Here is a 21,538-nt window from a genome sequence, read left to right as displayed (position 1 = left end):
TTTTACAAAACAAATGGAGTTCAAGTAGTAGCAATTTTTTATCCATTGATGCTAGAAGCTTATAGAACCTGCTTCAGGAAAATAAAATTATCTAAATATTTAAAAAAAATTCCTCAGTAATCGGAAGATGGTGTTGCCATATAATGGTTGTGACCCAGTAAATATTAACATCAGGATTTAAAATATTCTTAAACTATAAAACTTACCAGAGCCTGTCTGACAATAATGTATACTCTGCAGAGGTAGAATGGGGCAAGGGGGTCCTTTGTGATCGCTGCCAGTGATATACACTGACAAACCCTTTTTTTTTTAATTTTAATGAATGTCTGAAGGTGTCGACAAAAAGTGGGGACATAACTTTGAAACCTTATGAAACACTGATTAAACCTTATGAACCTTATGAAACCTTATGATACACTGAATACCTTGCTTTGATATGAGATAGTATTAAGTGATGGTTTTGATAAAAAAGCTGTTTTTTTATTATTCTTTTTACTTTTAAAATATATTTTTATTCATTTTATAGCATATAAATGATTGAACCCTTCTCTGTGGACACACTGTTTTAGATGAAGCGAGAAGACAATAAGTGTAATAGATTTGATATTATAATGATAAAATTAAATTGAAGGGGATAATTGTGTTAAATAGGCATTCTATTATTAATCCCCCATGACATTTAAATTGGAAAATAGTCAAAAAATAATCCTAAAAACAGTTACAATTGCTGGATGTGTTTTGTCCCATGTCTTAAGAATTTGTGGTAAATTAGTATATTTGTGTGAAAAAAAAGTGGGTTTTTGGGGGACATCGGACATCATTCCACGTTGTAAGAATAAAGTAATGTACTGAATTCACGTTTTAGTAAGTATGAGGCAGCACTGTGCCGCTGTACAATTTTCCAATGGGTTTTAAGCCATAGGAAAGCGATGGGCCACTTAGACTTTTATTTTGAAAATTACTGGTGTTCGTTGCAGCCTTGAGATTTCACACAAGCATTGCTCACACACGTGGAGTTATGTCTAAAGCCAGTGAGTACATGTATCTCTCTGTCTTTTTTATACGTAGAGCATTGAAAGTTTTGCTAACATAGTGGCCATTCTAATTTAATTGCTTTTATCATGTTACAGAACAAAAGCGAGCGAAACGTCTGGGTTTTTGCGGCAAAAAGGTAACGTTACGTTACGTAGTTTAGCCTACATGCTAAATTACAGTCAAATCAATGCTGCGTTTAGTTCAGTTGAAAAGTGAATATGACATACTGTATGTCTAAATTTTACCAGAACAAGAAACACTACCAATCAAATGTTTGGACACTCCTACTTCATTATTATCACGGGCTTCCTATTTTTAATAACCCAAACTATGAAATAACTGGGATAAGTGTGGGAATTATGTGGTTTGATAAAGGTAACGTTGAACAAACCAAGTTTTATATTTGAGCAGCTTCAAAGTTCCGCTCTTTGCCAAGATTTGCCACTCTTTGGATTTAAGAGTGTGAAACATAAATTAAGTGTCTTACCTTCTGACATGCATTGCCTGTTGTTGACTGTCATCTGTTTCTCTTCTCTAAAGTCCAAAGATGGACAGCAGTCTCATGGAGGAAAGAAGGATCCTGGAGTACCTAATGTGCGCAGCTTTAAAGATCACAGTCAGAGACAAGCTGAACTCAGAAAACAGAGGGTGAGGACGGATCTGTACTGTACTAGTACCAAATCTGAAGGACATATGCTTGTATTGAAGAGCTTTATATATAAAAAAATGCTGACATGCAATTTTTGTCTGCTGTTTTCTAGTTGGAGGAGCAACAGGAGAGGCAGAGGTTGTCAAGAGAAAAGGAAATGATGAAAAGGAGAAGTCTGGACAGTTTTCAGAAAGACATCCAATTGCGGCAAAAAGAGTTTGAACAAAGGGTTTGTGTCCGACATTTTATTCGATGTGACAATGGATAAGATTTTCTATAGAGTACAACAGAATACATTTATTGTGTTTTAAAATGCAGTACATTAAAATATGTGGAGTTAATATGATTCGTTTTTATGTTTATGAAATGTTACCTTTTCTCTTAAGTTTAGAATTTGCCAAAGTGGTGTTTCTTCATAGACTGATATATAGAAGGACAGCCTAAAATGTATGCAAATTACATTTTATAGTTTAGCCATATCACTATTTTGTACAATTGCTGTAGCATACTTGTGAATTGTTATTTTCTAATTGGAAACTGTTAAAGAACTGGAGCTTTATCTTAATAACACTTTATTTTTGTTGCAATGATGCAGGAAGTTCAAATGCAAGATTTGGAAAAGCATGTCAACTTTGAGACCGAGAACTCAAGAAAAGCGTACTGCAGAGAATTTAAAAAGGTGCTGTTTTCTGTACTGACCTGTTTCGGTAGCCCATTATATTTCCTTGAACATGAACATCTAATGACCAATTCTTAATAACAGTTTACTTTTTTTTATATGTATACCAGGTTGTAGAGGCAGCAGATGTTATTTTAGAGGTTCTGGATGCCAGAGACCCCTTAGGCTGCCGCTGTCCACAGGTTGAACAGGCTGTCGTCCAAAGTGGAACCAACAAGAAAATTGTCCTTGTTCTAAATAAAATTGGTATGCAGATACTTGGTTTTTAGTACGCATAACTTCAGTCAGCAGCAGACAGAAATACATAAAATGACTACAATTTTCACTTGCAGATTTGGTTTCCAAAGAAATTGTGGAAAAATGGATTAAATATCTTCGCAATGAGTTTCCTACTGTGGCTTTCAAATCGTCCACTCAGCAGCAGAACAAAAATTTGGTGAGTTGCAGTAATTGTTTACTTTATTTTTATTTTTTTTATTACTGTGTTCTGTTTGAGAAAATCACAAAGTTACAGTACTTTTTTTCTGTTTGATGTTTACAGAAACGCAGTCGTGTGCCTGTGACCCAAGCTACTCAAGAGCTGCTCGAGAGCAGTGCATGTGTTGGTGCAGATTGTTTAATGAAACTATTGGGAAACTATTGCCGGAACCAAGATATAAAAACTGCCATAACCGTAGGAGTGGTTGGTAAGTTTCACACAAAAGCTGAGATATAACATAGTTTTTTGTAAATAATTACATTGCTAATTCCATAATAAGCAAGTTAGCAGTTAGCAGCAGAAACCCATCTTTTTTTTAATCACACTACCTCGCTTTTAATGTTTCAGGTTTTCCGAATGTGGGGAAAAGCAGTTTAATTAACAGCTTGAAGCGTTCTCGTGCATGTAATGTTGGAGCTACACCTGGAGTTACTAAGTATGTTAATTCGTTTTGTTGATATTTTCCATACATTTCAAATCTTCTGTACTCTTAACCTAAAATCAATCGGTTTTTCAGGTGTTTACAGGAAGTCCATTTAGACAAACACATCAAACTTTTAGATTGCCCTGGTATTGTCATGGCAACCTCAACCAGTGATGCTGCTATGATCCTTCGGAACTGTGTCAAGATTGAACAGCTGGTGGACCCAGTTCCGCCTGTTGAAGCCATATTGAGGCGCTGCAATAAAACGCAGGTAGCAACTCGTTTTTCGAGAACTTTTATTGCATGGGCAATCATAGTATTAAACAATGTTGAGATCAGTTGTTTGTACTTTTTCTTACATAGATTATGGATCATTATGGAATCACAGACTTCCAGACGGCTCATGAGTTCCTGGCCTTACTCGCACGTCGTCAAGGCAAGCTGAGGAAAGGAGGACTGCCTGACACTGACAAAGCTGCCAAAAGTGTTCTTCTGGATTGGACAGGGTGAGGTTAAAGTCCCGTGACTTATGTCAGTTACTTGTTGATCTTTAAAAGCGATACTTCACACAAAAAAAATCTTTCATGTTGTTCCAAACCACATTTTCTTGTTCCCATTCCAAACTTTCTTCTGTAAAGTTAAAAAGAATGAAATTTTGAAGAGTTTTTCACCTATTTCCATGCATACAAATAGTTTTTTTTTCTTTAAAATATCATCTTTTGTGTTTCGCAGCAGAAAGGCATACATATTGGAAACAGTATATCTTTAAAGGGATTGTTCACCCAAAAATGAAAATTCTGTCATTAATTACTCATCCTCATGTTGTTCCACATCCATAAGACCCTCATTCATTCTCAGAACACAAATAAAGATATTTTTGATGAAATCTGAGAGCTTTCTGACCCTTTCTAGACTGCAACACAACTGACATGTTCATGACCCAGAAATGTAGTGAGGACATCCTTAAAATAGTCCACGTGACATCAGTGGTTCAACTTTAATGTAATGAAGCATTTTAAAATACACATTAAACTATAATTTAATTTCTTTAAAAAAAATACAAGTGTTTGTAAAGCAGAAAAGGTCCAGTTTTAAATTTGGTTATATGTCAAATGAAATGTTACTTTAACTTGCACAGATGATGCTGGTTGGTTAAAACTGTTGACAACTGTAACGTTAATTCTGAATTTCATTCTCTGTTTTGCAGGGGTCGTATTAGCTACTTCACACATCCTCCTGAAACACACACGCTGCCCACTCATGTCAGTGCTGAGATTGTAGCTGAGATGGGTAAAGCGTTTGACTGGGATGAACTGGAGAAGGGCAATCTGGAGGCACTTGCTGGTAACTGTGTATACTTGCAGTGATATGACACAACACAAGTTTTATAAACACACATTACTTAAACGCACTTTTGCCTTTTTTTCTTTTTTTTTACTTTCCCAATTTAGAATGTGGCACATCTGATGTACAGATGGGTTTCTGTATGACTACATCCGGATTGACACAAGGAGGTCAAGGAGAAGAGTTAGCAGAACAGCAAATGGACGACCCATCAGAGGACCTTGAGCCTCCAGAAACGATTGAATCAATGGATGCAGATGAGGACCCAGAGGTATGATGCGGTTATTAGCCATTCAGTGTGCAAAGGTTAGGTGATTTGTTATGTTCGTTTAAAGACTCAAATCTAATTTTTGAATTTCAATTATAATTCTTCCATTAAGTTTGGACCAATGACTGTTGAGCTCAAAAATCCCAAGTCAAAAGGCAGTAGTGCAATTAAAGAAGTAGGCCCAAAGCCAGTGGACTTAAAAGACATCCTGGATGTTGACCCACTCCTGCAAGGTCAGGCTCTCCTGGCTGCCAACAAAAAGAGAAAGAAGCAGCAAAAGAGAGCTGGTAAGACCCACTTTGTTTTTCCTGCCTTTAAATCCACTTTAAGGCAAGCCTCCAGGGTTAAAAAAAAAGAAAAAAGAAAGCACAATCTAAATGAAGGAGGGGCTGCGCTACACTGAATAATTGAATTTGTGGTAAAACAGCTTATTTAATGAATTAACAGCCTGTTGGCTAATCTTCAACATGTTGCTGTTAAACATTTTGGATTTATCTGTATTTAGAGTTTACACCAAAAAAAAAGAAGCCAAAGTCAATTTTGCTATAAGTAGGGTTGAGTTTATGGCATTTGTCATTCATTTCTGTGGTATCAGAAACAGTGATAGACTTGCACAACTAATTCACTGACATCAAAGCTGTAATGTGATTGGTTATCACACATGATTCAAGTTGGCTGTATCTCCCATTTTCTTTGAAGAAGTCCATTCTATGTGTGATTACCTTGGAAATAAGTTTTTAACCGTTTGTTTTACATGTATTACAAGTCAAACACAGCTGATTTTAAAATGGTGTATTCTAACACACATTGTCCTTTCTTTTATAGATAAACTGGGCACCAAACTTTCAGATTCTCTTACGTCAGCCTTGAATTTCTCCTTCTCTGACAGCTGATTTTGATTATTAAACCAGGATGCTCAGGGGAGTTCATTCTACTTTTTACATGTGGTTGGAGATACTAACAGACTTGTATATTTAAATTATTTATAATTTAAAATATGCAAATAAATAATCTTTCTCTGACTGAGAAGAATGACTTAACTGTGTCTGTGGCTATTTATTGACCTTCTTTCTGTTCATAAATCACCTGCAAGTTTTATTTTACTGTCCAGAGAAACAAATCCAGTCTTCCAACTATTTTTTTAATCAGTTGAATAATTTAGATGTGAACTTTTCAACTGGTATGATTTTTTTTTTTTTTTTTTTTTTTTACTAATGGAGTTTTAGTAATTTTATTTCAGTTAGTTACCAATGCATTGGTTCTAATACAACTTTAAAGCTTCTCATGTAATATTTGTATTTTCTTTTATTTTAGATTTTTTTTAGACTTTTTAATAGTTTTAGTTAACAATAATAAAAACTTTACATGTGAAATGGGGAAAAAAGTAAGTAAAAGGTGGCTGAGTGTGTTGAGGAGACATGGGATGGGACTGTCACATCACAACAAGGAAATACCCGCGCGTGCTAGTAATGGCGATTCTTCTAGAAAACTCGCTTTACTTCTGCTAACACAACCAGGTAACTCATCCAAATTTATTTTGCCCTCTTGTTGAGCGGACACGTATGTATAAATTGTGCTAATATCAGAATAATTCTGCGTAAATGAAAGTTAACGAAGTTGAATACAGGCAACGTGCCAGTTTGACGTTGTTTGACATGTCAACTAGCTAGGAAGTTAGCCTAGAGCTAACAGCTGGATGCGGTCTAAAACAACTTTTCCGGGCTTTTGAAGTGCGCTTTAGAGATCAGCATATGCTTTATGTTGTAAATAACTACCACACGCGTTAATTTGTTGTAAATTAAGGAATTTACTAAACTTTATATAATCCCGACAATGTAGCGAACTATTACATAACTGCCCTGTAACTTAGATATCCAAGTCAACTGCACAATCGTGAAGTGTTTTGTGTATTTATAACTACAGAAATACATCCAGATAAGTTTTTATACCTGATGATTTGTTGGCATTTAAAGGACATGTTAGTTTTAAAGATAAATCTTGAACAGTAGTAGTTTGGTTAGCTGTCAGTCATCTGCTAAATTCTGTACTTCCCCATTAAGGAGAGCTGCAGATTTCAGTCATTTGACTTATTACGGGTTGAGATCTTAAATTGTAAGGAGTATTATGGTCAGACATATGTTTTATATTGTATATTTGAAAATATCTCGCTTGTTGGGTAGTTTTTAAAAATGCAAAGTTGCAATAGAAGTATGCAGTAACTTGTGATTTTGATGTGTGTGTGTGTGTGTGATTTATATTAATATGATGTCTGAGAGATGAATCTGTTTGCTGATCATGCTTTGGTAGAGTATTAAATTTCTCTTTGAATCCAACTGAGTGGTATGACTCAGCTGAGTTAAATTTCACTTGTTCTTAACCCTTCTTTGTCCAAAAGGAGAAGTGATTTCCATTGTTTTCTTGTATACTACTACTTGTACTGTTGCCAACGTTCTTGATGCTTTCACTGTTGCAGCGTGTTAATTCTGCTCATACTTGACCTGTGGAACCAGCGTAGCCATGTCATCCCGGGTGTTGCTACGGCAACAGCTGATGCGGGAGCAGGCGCAGGAGCAGGAGAGGAGGGAGGCGCAGCAGCAAGCGTCTGCCGCTCAGCTCCGTCCTACAGAGTCCACTCCCGCCATCTCAGTCACGGTGCCAGCCATGGCTGCCCGCCCTCCTCCAGCTCAAGTACCGGTGGAGGTTCTGAAGGTGGGTTTGTTCCTTCTTATGTTTCTACTTTAAAAAAAGTTTCTTGTTGTGACACACTCAGCTGAAAGTTTAGAGCTAGACTCAAAACACTGCTAAAATGAAAATAAAATTGAAAAATTAACTCTGTAGAAGTGAAATATAAATATCTAAATGCCAGATTTTGTTATTGTTAATAAACATTTTTTTTAAACATCCGTCAAATAAAATAAAATATAAAAATTAGACGAAAAACCTGAATTTTAAGAGAGTAATTTTAGATAATGGAAAAAAAAATGTTTGTAATTATTTTAAGTTGAAGCACTAAAATAAATAAAACCAAAATGGAAAAAAAAAATATATATATATAGCTAAATAAAAATATTTAAAATAGTTTTAAAGAAAATCATTGCTAAAAACGTGGACTTTACAGATGCTACTTTAGAAAAAATTATAAATAGTTATGAGTTGTTAAAAATGCTTAAATTTTTCTTAAATATTTTTATTTGAATGTTCTATTCTATTATAAATTAAAATAATATTAATCTTAATAATATTATCTTTAATAAATTAAATTATAATATACTATATTATATGCCAGGCTGTTGTTAAATATAAGAACTTATTAAGTGACTTACCTGGTTAAAGGATCAAAAATAAATGATTCTATAATATTAAAAAAATATAGATTAATAAATAGTTTAATAATAAGTAATGTTTTTAAATCTTACAGACAGTTGCAATGGGAGCCTTCGGTGTAGTCAGCTTCACTAAAGTTTTAGTTTCATGTAACATTTATCCAATGTAGACTTTACATTTATCCAATGTAGACTTTACATTGTAGACAATTGTAAGTTCCCTTTTTAATTAAGAGTGACAATTTCCTTCCTTTTAGCTTCTGCATGGACAATGTGTAGGGCACGAAATGCCACAATGTCTTCACGTGACCATTGATCCACTGTTTTTACTTTGCTGTAGGTGCAAACTCATCTTGAAAACCCAACTAAATACCACATCCAGCAGGCCCAGAGGCAGCAAGTGAAGCAGTACTTGTCTACTACGCTAGGAAATAAAGTTGCCACACAAACTGTCGGTGTATCTCCCGTTCCACAATCAAATTCTGCTCCGGAGAGGTGCCCTTCTGCAAGCAGTGCTCCCAACAGTCCAATGGCACATCTTAACCTGGGCTCCAACAAAGAAGAGGTAAAGCACATCTAAATATACACTGTGTATTGATCATCTCATTCAAATATAGAAGTTGAAAAAAGGCTCATTTTCCAACTCCCCTAGAGTTAAAAAGTTGTGTTTTCCCGTTTTCTAATCCATTCAGCCGGTCTCCGGGTCTGGCAGAAGCACTTTTAGCTTAGCTAAGCATCGATCATTGAATCTGATTAGAGAGTTTCTATATTGTTTCCTGCCTTAAAGTTATTCCCATAAAGCCTATTTTACTATTGTACTCTTCTACAATGTGCACTTATATGTTGCATAGTTAGATTTTATTATGTTAATTTTATATTTTGTGACACTGTCTGTGACCCTAAAACATATCTGCCCACCAGCTGAGAAATATACTAATGGAGAGTTTTCCCACTTTTTCTTAATACTTTAAAATAAGGTCTTATTATTTAACATTAGTTAATAAATTAACTATCGAAATATATTAAATAACCATGAACAATACATTTGTTGCAGTATTAATTAATCTTCAGTTAATGGAAAAATACAACTGTTCATTGTTAGTTCAAGTTAGCTCAGGTCCATTAAATAAATATCAACAGATACAACTTTTGATATTAATAATGTATTAGTAAAGGGTGAAATAAACATTAACTAAGATTAATAAATAGTTTATTAGTGTTTTGTAGTGAGTTTATGTTAACTAATGTTATTAAACCTTATTTTTGTCGTTGAACGGGCTTACCTTTCACTTATCCACTTGCCATCTCACTAGCTTTGTGTCACAATGTACTGCAAGATACCACACCAGCGACTTAATTACATTTGCTCCTCTCTTTCACACCATACACCACTTCCACTTTAGATCTCCCACAGAACACACACTTGACGGTTGTCTTTTTAAGAATACAGTTCATCGGTTCCACAAATACATACATGTTTATAACCCAGTTTGTTTAATTATGTGATTAGATACACAGCACTCTTATATGACAGTAATCATTCTAAAGCTTGATTGCATCCCCTCAGATGGATGATGTAATCGATGACATCATCAGCCTTGAATCCAGCTTCAATGATGACATCATGTCACTGATAGATTCTGGCCTGCAACTCCCAAACACGGTAAGCTGAGCGATTGTCTTTATTATTGATGAATACTTCCATAACATTATGGCAATGTTCTGAATAAAGCTATATTTGTGGTAAACCAACACAAGACATCTGGAAAGCTACGGAGAGATTATTTCCTGAACGTAAATATCCCCTCCCCTCTTGAGAGTGAGTGCTAACCATTGCACTTATGAGGGAAGTGATAAATGAGGATATAGCTCAGCAATCGACATAACACTTTACTAACACCTGCCAGGCAGGAATCATCAGGGAGGGCACAAAAAGGACTGTGAAAGGATTGTACAGAGCATGCAGGGACTTGGCACCGGATAGAAAGAACTTGGGAAATATTTGGTGAAGGATTTCATTTTATTATAATTTTTTATGGAGAAAGGAGTAAAAGTGAATTGACATAAAATGAGGATTTTAGTTTTATTGTGGGAGCATGAAGAGAAAAGAAAGGTAAAATGAATTTTTTAAAAATGTTTTAACCTTTATTCCTAAAGATTTCCATTTTGAATGGCTGCTGTTTCAAACTAATGTTTTTATTGTAGTTTTTTTGTAATTTGTGACCCATGACCTTAAGTGTAAATTTGAGAGACGAAATTGAGATTTATACATTATCTGAAACTGAATAAATAAGCTTTTCATTGATGTATGGTTTATTTAGATCAGATGATATTTGGCCGAGATACAACTCTTTGAAAATCTGGATTCTGAGGTCCTTTGAACTTGTCCTAATGAATTCTTAACAATGCATATTAATAATCAAAAATTAAGTTTTGATATATTTACAGTATGAAATTTACCAAATATCTTCAAGGAACATAATCTTTTCTTAATATCCTAATGATTTTTGGAATAAAATAAATATCAATAATTTTGACCCATACAATGTTTTTTTGGCTATTGGTAAAAATATACCCCAGACACTTACAACTGGTTTTGTGCTCCAGGGTCACAAATATTTCATTATAAATAATGTATAAGAAACATTTACATAACAGTGAAATTGCATAATTAAAGTTACAAAAGTTAATGTTAATGTTAACTATTATAACTTGTCTGCAAGTGTTTTTTTTTTTTTGTTTTTTTTGCATTTGTGTAAATATTATGAAAATAATTCAATAATTGAATTCCAGTCAAACATTTTTGTAGAGTTTATTTATTGTAAGGTAACCAATAGTGTGCTTAATACTAAAGTGATATTTGATTTTAAAAATATTTTTTAGGCTGATGTGATCACCATATCCTGCTTTAAAGGTTTTTGATTTATTTTCCCCTCCATTTTATTATCTTAGCTGCCAGGCAACCTTCTGGATGTCTACAACAGTCCTGGCATGACGGCCCCCTCCATCACCGTCAGCAATTCTTGTCCAGCAGATCTGGCTAATATTAAAAGGGAATTAACTGGTAATGATTTACTCAGCATGGCTTCTGTATTTCATTTTCTGTATTTCGATTTCCTTTGACTTGTTTAAAGTGTGATAGTTATAACAGCTTTTCATTTTCAGACGCAGAGGCCAGAGCCTTGATGAAGGAGAGGCAAAAGAAAGATAATCACAATCTCAGTGAGTTCAAAAGACACATGCTTTGGTAAAATATTGCTTGTATACTGCGTCATTGCATAGCTTGGTGTCAATAAGTGTTTTGCATTGTGCAGTTGAACGGCGGAGAAGATTCAACATAAATGACAGAATAAAGGAATTAGGAGCTATGATACCCAAATCCAATGATCCGTAAGTTTCTGTCCTTGAATCTTCATAGGACTTTTTTTTTTTTTTTTAAAGATTGATCACACATTATGTTGCAAAACACAAATACTACCAGTGAATTGCTTTGAACACTTTTTTTTATAGCGTATGTGATCAGATGCTTAGTGATTTGATTCTGTTTTTAAATTGAATGGCATGTCAGCAGCTCTTGAACTACTGCTGTTTTGTTTTCAAATAAAAAAAAAAGTATAAAGGTTGCATTAAAATGATCCAAATTGACAGTAAAGGCATTTATAATGTTACAAAAGACAATATATGCTGTCCAAATAAATTACTTATTGTTTTCACCAAAAATATTAAACAGCACACCGGTTTTCAACAATTATACGTAAAAAACAAACAAAAAACAAACATTAAAACTAATATATATATATATATATATATATATATATATATATATATATATATATATATATATATATATATATATATATATATATAAAACATTTTATAATAATATTTCACCATATTTCTGTTTTTGCATACTATATATCTTGTCTTGTTTAAATTGCAGGGAGATGCGCTGGAACAAAGGAACCATTTTGAAGGCTTCTGTTGATTATATAAGAAAACTTCAGAAAGAGCAACAGAGGGCCAAAGAGATTGAGATGAGGCAGAAGAAACTGGAGCAATCCAACCAGGCCCTTCTGCTCCGCATACAGGTATAAGATAAACAGTCCTTCTGAAATACAGTACAAAGTCCAAAATGGATGTTCGCTTTCCTGTCTGTACCCAAAACACATCATCCACTAAATGATCAATATTTATTCATTTTTCATTATACAGTATTTAACCTGCAGGATGGCATGAATGCGCCATCAACATAAGTGTGAATGTAAATACAGCTCATAGTCTAGAAAACTAAACACTTTTAAATCCTGTAAAAAGATGGACTCCAACACCCCCTGCTGTTCGTTGCACACAGGAATTAGAGATGCAAGCTCGTCATCATGGCCTCTCCACCACTATGTCTCCAGGCCTGAGCACTGACACTTCCTTCCTTCAGCAACCGCTATTACAAGGAAACCAGTCCGCACAGCTTGGCTCTGGGGAAGGCCAACCTCAGAGCCACCTCAGCATGGATGGAGTCATGACGCAGACTTCCCCATTCCTCACAATACCTTCCTCCAGCTCTCCAGCTGCTGCAGCAGTAAGCGGCCCTCTCAATCTAGATACGTTTAGCTTTGCGGAGCTGGACGAAGCTTCGGCCTCTGATCTTTACCCTGACGTGGGTCTTCGTGACATTCTGATGGATGACGGCTGCACGATGCCCATCGTCAGGCCTTCAGATCCGCTCTTCTCCCCAATTTCCCCTGGAGCCTCCAAGACCAGCAGCTGCAGGAGTAGCGTGACCATGGAGGATGACTTGTGACCCAACTGACCACTAAATGTATGTTCCTGTGCTTTTACTCGTGTGGGACGCCATGGGATGTTTTCAAAGAGATCCTTCACCCAAAAATGAAAATTCATGTTGTTCCAAACCTGTATGACTTTCTTCTGTGGAACTTGAAAGAAGATATTTTGAGAAATGAACTCATTGGTTGCCAAAGCCGATTGGTTACCAACTTTCTTCAATATATCTTCTTTTGTGTTCTCCAGAAATGCCAGATTTTTTTGGTGGACTATCCCTGGAAACACTCCACGATCTGTGCTGTCATATGTCTATATATCAGTTAGTAAGAAAATTAACTAGTATTACACCTTTTTGTAGGCAGTCCCAAAGGTATATCCCAAATTCAAAACACACCTAAAACAATTAGCCTTTTTGTAGCTAAAGTTTAGGATATTTCAGCCTTTCTATGAATAGCTGTGTTGCTTTAAGGGTAAATCATGTGATGTTTATTGTTGTTTTAGATATGTGTTTTTAGACTCTGAATTCAGAGCATGCAAGTGCACATATTTATACATATATATGATTTTGGAGTGTGGCGTGAGTAGTCACTTATCACACCAAAGGGATGTTTCAGAGCTGTTTAATAGCATGAACTCATTATTCATATTATGATGTTGAAAGGGTTCAAGCAATATTTCTGCATATATCAGAAAAATTTATTTTTTAAACACATCTTTGCTGGCTTTACTTTTAGCCAAAGTACTTGCATATTTACTAACTGGTTTGAAATGTCTACATTTTATTTGTTCGTTTACAACACTTCCTTTTATGGCTGGTTAGTTTGACCTTCTTCAATGTTACATTGCTAAACAAATGTTTGTGCAGGTGCTCATACATGATTTTTAGTAACTCTTTACAATAAGGTAAATTCGTATCTTCAATTAATTCAGTAGCATTACTTAATACATCAGGTATCATAAAAAACATAAGTATTCTAGTTATTTGAAAATGTATAGTAGTACAATCAAAAAATGTATACATAAAATTTTATTATGGACTAATATTAACAGTGTACTAAACATTTAAGATTGATTTATTTAGTAAAAATGTTGGTCATTGTTCATTTATGATACCATTATGCATTAACTAGTGTTAATGAGTTTTGCGTAAAGTGTTACCGTTTTTTTCTGATGATATAAGGAAACAAGCCACATAAACATAATACACAAACAACTTTTCAGGTATAAAATGTTACAAGCTACCTCTGCCTAAAATGCTTTTTATAACTAATAAATCAAAATCAGCAATTTGTTAGCTACAGCTAAATGAAAATTAACTTCGAAGTCTGTTCTCAGATAAGAGTACTGTCGGTAAAAGCCAAATGAAGTGTCCTCTCTGATCAAACCGTGCCTTTTGCAAAAATGTTTGTAAATATAGAAAAAAAGATTACAAATGAGTCTTGAAAGGTTTAAAACATGTCTAATGAATGTATAAATAAAACTATCTAATTCAAAACTAAGTGCAAACTTGTAAAATATATTTAAAAACTGGAATGTGAATGTGATTGCAGTTTCCCCGTTTTTTTCTATCATAGGCACAAAATGGGCATAAGTTTGAAATGATTTAATTATGTGAAGTCACAGCAATAACATTTTTGTATCGTCTCATTTGCTGACAGTAGAGTAGAAATAAGCATTAAGACATATTTCCTCTCTCATTAAATTTTATTGCCAGTTATTGTTCTGCTGCTGGTGTGTGTCATTGCCTTTACTTTCATTACATCTGTACTCAGTTAAAGGGAAGGTGTTGTTCTTTTTTGTAAGTTTTTTTCAAAGCACATAATTTATAATTGAGAGAACATGTATTTTAATTAGGATTTTCCTGTGTGTTGGCTAAAATAAACTGATGAGAAAAAAATCAAATGTCATTGACATTATTTAAACATCTTTAAACGTGTTCTTCAGTGTTATCCATTTGCATATACACTTCCAGTATCATCTCAAAATTCATTAAATGTGCTAGATAGATGTGATGTGCAAATGAGCAAGTTAAACAAATCTAGTATCTTATGTAAACCGTGATTTTCTTACAGTATACAGCAATATGTAAGTGCACATGACAAGTCTCGGTAGCAAAGTATTTACAGGTGCATTTCAATAAATTAGAATGTTGTGGGAAAGTTAATTTATTTCAGTAATTCAACTCAAATTGTGAAACTCATGTATTAAATAAATTCAGTGCAGACAGACTGAAGTAGTTTAAGTCTTTGGTTCTTTTTATTGTGATCATTTTTGCTCACATTTAACAAAAACCCACCAATTCATGATCTCAACAAATTAGAATACTTCATAAAAACAATAAAAAAAAATAAAAAAAAACATTTTTAGTGAATCGTTGGCCTTCTGAAAAAGTTTGTTCATTTAGTGTACATGTACTAAATACTTGGTAGGGGCCTTAATTCGGTGTGGCATGGAGGTGATCAGTTTGTGGCACTGCTGAGTATGGAAGCCCAGGTTTCTTTGACCGTGGCCTTCAGATCATCTGCATTGTTAGGTCTCTAGTTATTCATTTTCCGCTTGACAATACACCGTTGATTCTCTGTGGGGTTCAGGTCTGGTGAGTTTGCTGGCTAGTCAACCACACCAGCATCATGCTCATTTAACCAACTTTTGGTGCATCGCTGGTGTCACTGCCAGGTGGGTTAATAAAATTCTGAAATTGCATGCATATCTATTAAAAAATAATGGACGATTATAATGATAAAGTTATTTGGATGTTAGTTTTAAAATAAAAGGTACTAGCGTGAAGGATATTTACCAATACTATTTTTATATTTTTATACATTTTAGTGGTTTCTATTTGCTAAGAGGGGAAATAAGATTTCCTTCCCAGAAAGTTCATCAGTTGGTGATAATTCACTATCCTTTAGACATGTTCTAGTAGATTCTAAATCTTTTACATCAGATGACTCTGTAAAATAAATAAACCACACTATTAGTTACTCTTTTCCTGAAGTATCAAAAGTGAATAGAAAAGTCTTACCAGTGTTTTGAAAAGTTGATGTACTAAGAACTGAATTATTTTGAAGCCCATACTCACAAAAGTTGGATTCTGATCCAGTTGGAGACATTCACCATCCTCATGGTCACAGTCCATGTTTTCAAACTCCTTTCTCATATATATATATATATATATATATATATATATATATATATATATATATATATATATATATATATATATATAGCCTGCATACATACATATACAATTATTTAAAATAATAATAATCATATAATTACTACTAATACTAATAACAATGTGTGTCCTTATTAAGATTGTTTTATTGCTGTTATTTATAATATAACTTTAACAGAAAACACATTGATTATTAGGTATTTATACTGTAGCATATAATCTGATTCGTCTGTGAACGAAAGGAACAGAATTTTTTCCCTGTTGATGACTTTTATTATGACAAGCAAACCTCTGCTCAAACCAGCCCAAACAGACCCGAGACGACGCTGTTAGCCACTGATCCATGTACCAACTATACGGTTTATTATACCGGTTCATTTCGTAGTATTGTGTTAGGAATTGTACTGTTTTCGAGGTCGGAACACACAGGATAGAGACGTGTTTATGCAGTGAGGTATTATCTTAATCAGTCCTCATTTGCTCTGTTTGATCGGGTCTTCCAGAAGGCGGGGAGCAGCGATGGTAAGTCTGCTATTATGATTTGATAGCATTTTAGCTGCACCTTGAGCAGTCAAAATAAAACAAATAAATAAATCTAAAAACAATGGTTGTGAATTAAACAACGCATTATTGAACCACCTATATTGTAAATATTAAGGAGTAAATATTAATAGGTTAATAGTTAACGTAATCGTTTTGTTGTCAAGTGTGCTATCATGCTAATATGTATTATGACTTACTGATTTTGAACTGTGGTCAGAACATGTAAATAAGTATTCTTGGTGTTAAATGATTACCTCATCTTTATTTGTGTTATTATTCAATGTTTCTAATTTCCAGTGTGGGGTGCCATCGTCTTTGAATCTGTTGATATTTCCATTAAGTGTAACTTAGCTTGTTATAGCTCAAGTATTTGTAAACACTTTGTATTGTCTCTGTCGTCATAGGACAGCGAGATGTCTGATATAGAGCAGCCTCCAGCTGTGGACAGCGCTGTACTAGATACAGAGAATGCTCCTCTCTACTGCATCTGCAGAAAACCAGACATAAACTGCTTCATGATGTAAGACAGATCTCTCCAACCATTTTCTCACAAAAAGTATTACATAACAGTGTATGTTTCCAAACAGAGTGCTTAATTTTTCATCAAATCCTTTTCCCATAGTGGTTGTGACAACTGCAATGAGTGGTTCCACGGTCACTGCATAAATGTGACGGAGAAGATGGCCAAAGCGATCAGGGAGTGGTACTGCCAACAGTGTCAGAGTCAGTGACTGAAGACTTTCACCTCAGAATATTTAAACATGCACTTGAACGTATGTTGTGTTAGAACATGTGTTATATTCTTCATCTCATAGAACTGGATCCATCTCTTTCAATCCGCTATCGGAAAAAAAAACGTGATAGAGAAGTCGAGCCAGAGAGAGTTGAAAAACGGTCCAGCACTCCAGAGTACAAGACCGACCGTCGAGGATCCAAAGTTAGTGTTTCTCAAGTTTGCCTTTTTATGATGTCACTTTCTCTGTTGCATTATGGGTGGGTAATTTGACCAAAATTATTTTTGGAAATATGCACTGAATTAAATACTTCAAAAATCATATTTAATCTCATTTGATTATTAAGATTTATTATAAATTTAAATAATTTGATTTATTTTAAAACAAAATAATGAATAAAATAAAAATAGCATTTTAAATAAATAAATGTAATAAGTTTAAGTTTATATATATATATATATATATATTACGGTCTATGAACTGTAATATATATACGGTCTATGAACTGCATTCCAGGTGAAGCGCTCTGCCCGTATGTGTGGTGAATGTGAACCCTGCACTAGGACGGAGGACTGTGGTCATTGCGATTTCTGTAAAGACATGAAGAAATTTGGCGGCCCAAACAAGATTCGTCAGAAATGTCGTCTAAGGCAGTGTGTTGTCCGTGCACGGGTAAGTTTCTTTATTATTAGGTGGTTTATTGTTTTGTTTTTTGTTTTGTAGTTAATTTTCTCTCGCAATGTTTTTGCAGAAAATGCTGCGTGTTCGAGATGAGGAGTTTTCTCTGTGTGAAAGGAAGGACAATATAATGCACAGGAAAAGAAGATACTCAGATGATTATGATGACAACGATATGGAGCCATATGGGCATTACAAGGACAGAAATGCGGTAAACACTAATTGCTGTAGCTCAACCACAATCACTTACATTTCTTTGAACTTGTCAGGTTATAATATGTATTTTAACCTGAGTATTTTTGTGAGAAATGCTTGATCGGGATTATGCTATTGGTCTAGCACTTATAGATAAACCTCAACCCTCTTTTTTTTTTAAGTCATGGGGCAGTGATGATGAAGACGGCCCACTTTACAGCCCTGTCCCACGGAAGAAAGCTATAAAAGTCAAGCACGTCAAGAGGAGAGACAAAAAAATTGACAAAAAGGTACAATGTGGAAAACCGTTCCTTAAACCTTTTGTTGTGTTGACAATCCTTAACCAAATAAAAAATTTTTTTTTACTTGTAAATAAAAAATTGCTTGTAAATCTCTCAGCATGTTGCTGCATCATCATCATCAAATCTTAGATTCAGTGTAACTGATTGATTGTTGGTCTCCTTGATCTGCTCTTACACACTTCAGTTTTAATGAGAAAAGTATTCATTGTGGATAATTTTGGAAATGTTCACTCAAAAACGTAAAAAAGATTAATGTTCATAGAGGCCTTCAATCAACCAGTTCCAAAAAGAAAAATATAAAACCTGTGCTAATTAAAAGAAGACAAGTTGATAAAGACATTAAAACCAATGTTTGGTAATATGATAGCTTAAATAGAAATTTATGAGCAACTTTAGTCCATTGGAGTTATATTATGTAGCATTTTCAGGAAGTCAAAATGACCAGAGCATAACATGTGGGTTGAAGAGAGAGTTCAGATAGTAACTTTAACACTCACTATTCTAATTCTATTCTTAAAAAAATACTAACTACCTTTCTAATCTTTTTGTATTCTATTTCCTTTTCATTTATTATGAAATTGTGTGTGTGTGTATATTGTGTCATCAGTCTAGAAACTGTTTGGTTCCCAACATTCTTCAGGAATTGTTTGCTCATCTCGTAATTGTGCTCCTCTTTCACAGAAAGAGTCCCGTCGACACAAGCAGAAACAGAAGCACTGTGATCGTTCGAGACACAGCGAGAGGGGAGACGGCAGACACGGAGGAAACATGCAGCAGTGTCTGGGGCCGAACTGTATCGAGCCAGCACGTCCAAACTCAAAATACTGCTCTGAGGACTGTGGCATGAAGCTGGCCACCAAGTAGGTTATTTCATCAATTGCAGCCAACCAGCATGGAACAGTCATGCAATGTTATACCAATACCAGTTGATTGTGTTTGGAAAAGATTGTGTTGATTTCTTGGTCTGCTGATTTGTGCAGCCGCATCTATGAGATCCTCCCACAACGCATCCAGCAGTGGCAGCAGAGCCCCTGCATCGCCGAGGAACAGGGCAAAAAACAGCTGGAGCGCATCCGCAGGGAGCAGCAGGCTGCACGGATGCGCCTCGCCGAGATGGAGCGCCGTTTCCATGAGCTCGAGGGCATCATTGCCAAAGCCAAGCAGCAGGTGGTCCAACAGGATGAGGATGTAAGTTTCCAGCAGTACTTTCTTATTCTTATATCATTGAATTTTGTAGAGTAATTAGTATAAGAAGTTTATTGGTGTAAGCAAGCTAATGTCCTGTCTTGCAGGTGAATGAAACGGACAGTGAAGATACAGACCTTCAGATCTTCTGTGTGTCCTGCAGTCACCCTATTAACCCCAAGGTGGCGCTGAGGCATATGGAGAGATGTTATGCCAAGGTGATTATATTTAGTTGTATTGAAGAGTGAATTTTTGGTCTGATGTGGCATTCCTTAAAACAGAATTGCTTTAGATTACACTGACACTTGATTTATTATTTTAACAGTATGAAAGCCAGACCTCTTTTGGTTCCATTTTCCCAACCAGAATCGAAGGGTAAGAGGGCTATAATTGAATTATTATTATATAATACAGCAGTTTTGATTGAATGTGTCTGTATATCCTTCATTCACTTGGTTTTTTTTTCTTATAATTCCTCTGTTTGTGGGCAGTTTTACCAAAGTTTATGTATATTTACATTGACATGTAGTCATTTAGCAGACACTTTTGTCCAAAGTGACTTACAAATGATGACATTAATTTTATTTGCAATAAAATTTGTTTAAAAAAAAAAAAAATAATACAAAAAAAATATATATATTTTTTTCTTCTACTAGGGCCACAAGACTCTTCTGTGATGTTTATAACCCTCAGAGTAAAACATACTGCAAGCGACTCCAAGTTTTATGTCCAGAACATTCCAGAGATCCAAAGGTGAGAGTTTAGTGATGGTCTAAGGGTATGTTTACACAACAGTGATTGTACTGACAATGGATTTTTCTTTGCAATTTGTTTCACGTACAGGCAACAACATTGTCTAAACAACCCCTGTTCACACGGTTCTGCAAAATACTAAAGACGCTGTAGTATTCGTGCTAGGCCAGCAGCTGGCAATGCTATTTATTAGCTTATTGTTTTCAAAAAGATACCAAATATACAGTGCTGGGGGTCTCCAAAACCCCCTGAACAAAATTAACCACATCTTCAGACATCTCTTCATAACAGGATTTGTGTTCAGTAAATCACTTTTCTGTTTTTCTCTTCTCAGGTCTCAGCAGATGAGGTGTGTGGATGTCCACTAGTGCGTAATGTGTTTGAGCCGACTGGAGAGTATTGCAGGGTCTCGAAACGCAAGTGCAACAAGCATTACAGCTGGGAGAAGCTCAGACGTGCGGAAGTGGACCTGGAGCGTGTCAGAGTGGTCAGTGATGTTCTTCAAAACTTATTTTCATCGTAGTCTTAATTTGGTTTCATATAACTCATATTTCCCCATCCAAACAGTGGTACAAGCTGGATGAGCTGTTTGAACAAGAACGCAATGTGAGGACGGCCATGACCAACAGAGCAGGACTATTGGCCCTGATGCTCCACCAGACCATCCAGCATGACCCTCTGACCACTGACCTCCGCAGCAACAAAGACAGATAGCCGTGCCAACAATCTCCGCAAAAAAATATTTTTTTATATTTGTATACTTTTCATATTGTATATTTGTCACTATTTGGATGATGTCATTCATATTAAACCATCTTCATGTGTCTCCTTCTGTCTGCATTGATTCATTTTCCTTGTGCTTAGTTAATTATGGAATTGTAATTTTTGTAACCCTCATATTTCTTGCTTTATTTTTTAGTTATTTTTATCTGTTCTATATTGACATATGAGCAAGTATGCTTACTATTGTTTGGGTAAAACAAGCTTCCAGAAC

At 35.0% G+C, this 21,538-nt stretch overlaps 3 protein-coding genes across 6 annotated transcripts; all 3 read left to right on the top strand.

Moving 5' to 3' along the window:
- The first annotated feature begins 911 nt into the window (after nt 1-911).
- Nucleotides 912-5,917, top strand: gnl3l (guanine nucleotide binding protein-like 3 (nucleolar)-like). The gene is made up of 15 exons (XM_052569335.1): nt 912-1,031; nt 1,131-1,171; nt 1,576-1,683; nt 1,797-1,913; nt 2,280-2,363; nt 2,474-2,609; nt 2,696-2,799; nt 2,905-3,049; nt 3,190-3,277; nt 3,359-3,536; nt 3,629-3,771; nt 4,473-4,609; nt 4,717-4,880; nt 4,990-5,164; nt 5,703-5,917. Exons 1-15 carry the CDS (start codon nt 1,019-1,021, stop codon nt 5,768-5,770), a joined length of 1,701 nt encoding a protein of 566 aa, XP_052425295.1. The 5' UTR covers nt 912-1,018; the 3' UTR covers nt 5,771-5,917.
- Nucleotides 5,918-6,232: 315 nt separating this feature from the next.
- On the top strand, nt 6,233-14,260 carry tfe3b (transcription factor binding to IGHM enhancer 3b). 3 transcript variants are annotated; one of them, XM_052569336.1, is made up of 9 exons: nt 6,233-6,394; nt 7,351-7,586; nt 8,541-8,765; nt 9,768-9,863; nt 11,153-11,264; nt 11,366-11,422; nt 11,515-11,590; nt 12,141-12,288; nt 12,552-14,260. In XM_052569336.1, exons 2-9 carry the CDS (start codon nt 7,395-7,397, stop codon nt 12,996-12,998), a joined length of 1,353 nt encoding a protein of 450 aa, XP_052425296.1. In that variant the 5' UTR covers nt 6,233-6,394; nt 7,351-7,394; the 3' UTR covers nt 12,999-14,260. The 3 variants fall into 3 exon arrangements, with proteins under 3 accessions (XP_052425296.1, XP_052425297.1, XP_052425298.1); XM_052569337.1 differs by having other exon boundaries at nt 12,515-12,762; XM_052569338.1 differs by having other exon boundaries at nt 12,413-12,658.
- Nucleotides 14,261-16,442: 2,182 nt separating this feature from the next.
- Nucleotides 16,443-21,370, top strand: cxxc1b (CXXC finger protein 1b). Of its 2 annotated transcripts, none has more exons than XM_052568379.1 (14): nt 16,443-16,676; nt 17,102-17,217; nt 17,320-17,420; nt 17,513-17,634; nt 17,948-18,103; nt 18,183-18,320; nt 18,487-18,594; nt 19,288-19,466; nt 19,587-19,794; nt 19,899-20,009; nt 20,117-20,166; nt 20,448-20,544; nt 20,879-21,031; nt 21,112-21,370. In XM_052568379.1, the coding sequence occupies exons 1-14, from the start codon at nt 16,674-16,676 to the stop codon at nt 21,256-21,258; spliced, it is 1,689 nt and encodes a 562-aa protein (XP_052424339.1). In that variant the 5' UTR covers nt 16,443-16,673; the 3' UTR covers nt 21,259-21,370. The 2 variants fall into 2 exon arrangements, with proteins under 2 accessions (XP_052424339.1, XP_052424340.1); XM_052568380.1 differs by having other exon boundaries at nt 16,449-16,608.
- The last annotated feature ends 168 nt before the right edge of the window (nt 21,371-21,538 follow it).

This window comes from Carassius gibelio, chromosome B11 (genome assembly GCF_023724105.1).
Source record: "Carassius gibelio isolate Cgi1373 ecotype wild population from Czech Republic chromosome B11, carGib1.2-hapl.c, whole genome shotgun sequence".
Lineage (NCBI taxonomy): Eukaryota > Metazoa > Chordata > Actinopteri > Cypriniformes > Cyprinidae > Carassius > Carassius gibelio.
This window is presented reverse-complemented; position numbering and strand designations above follow the sequence as displayed.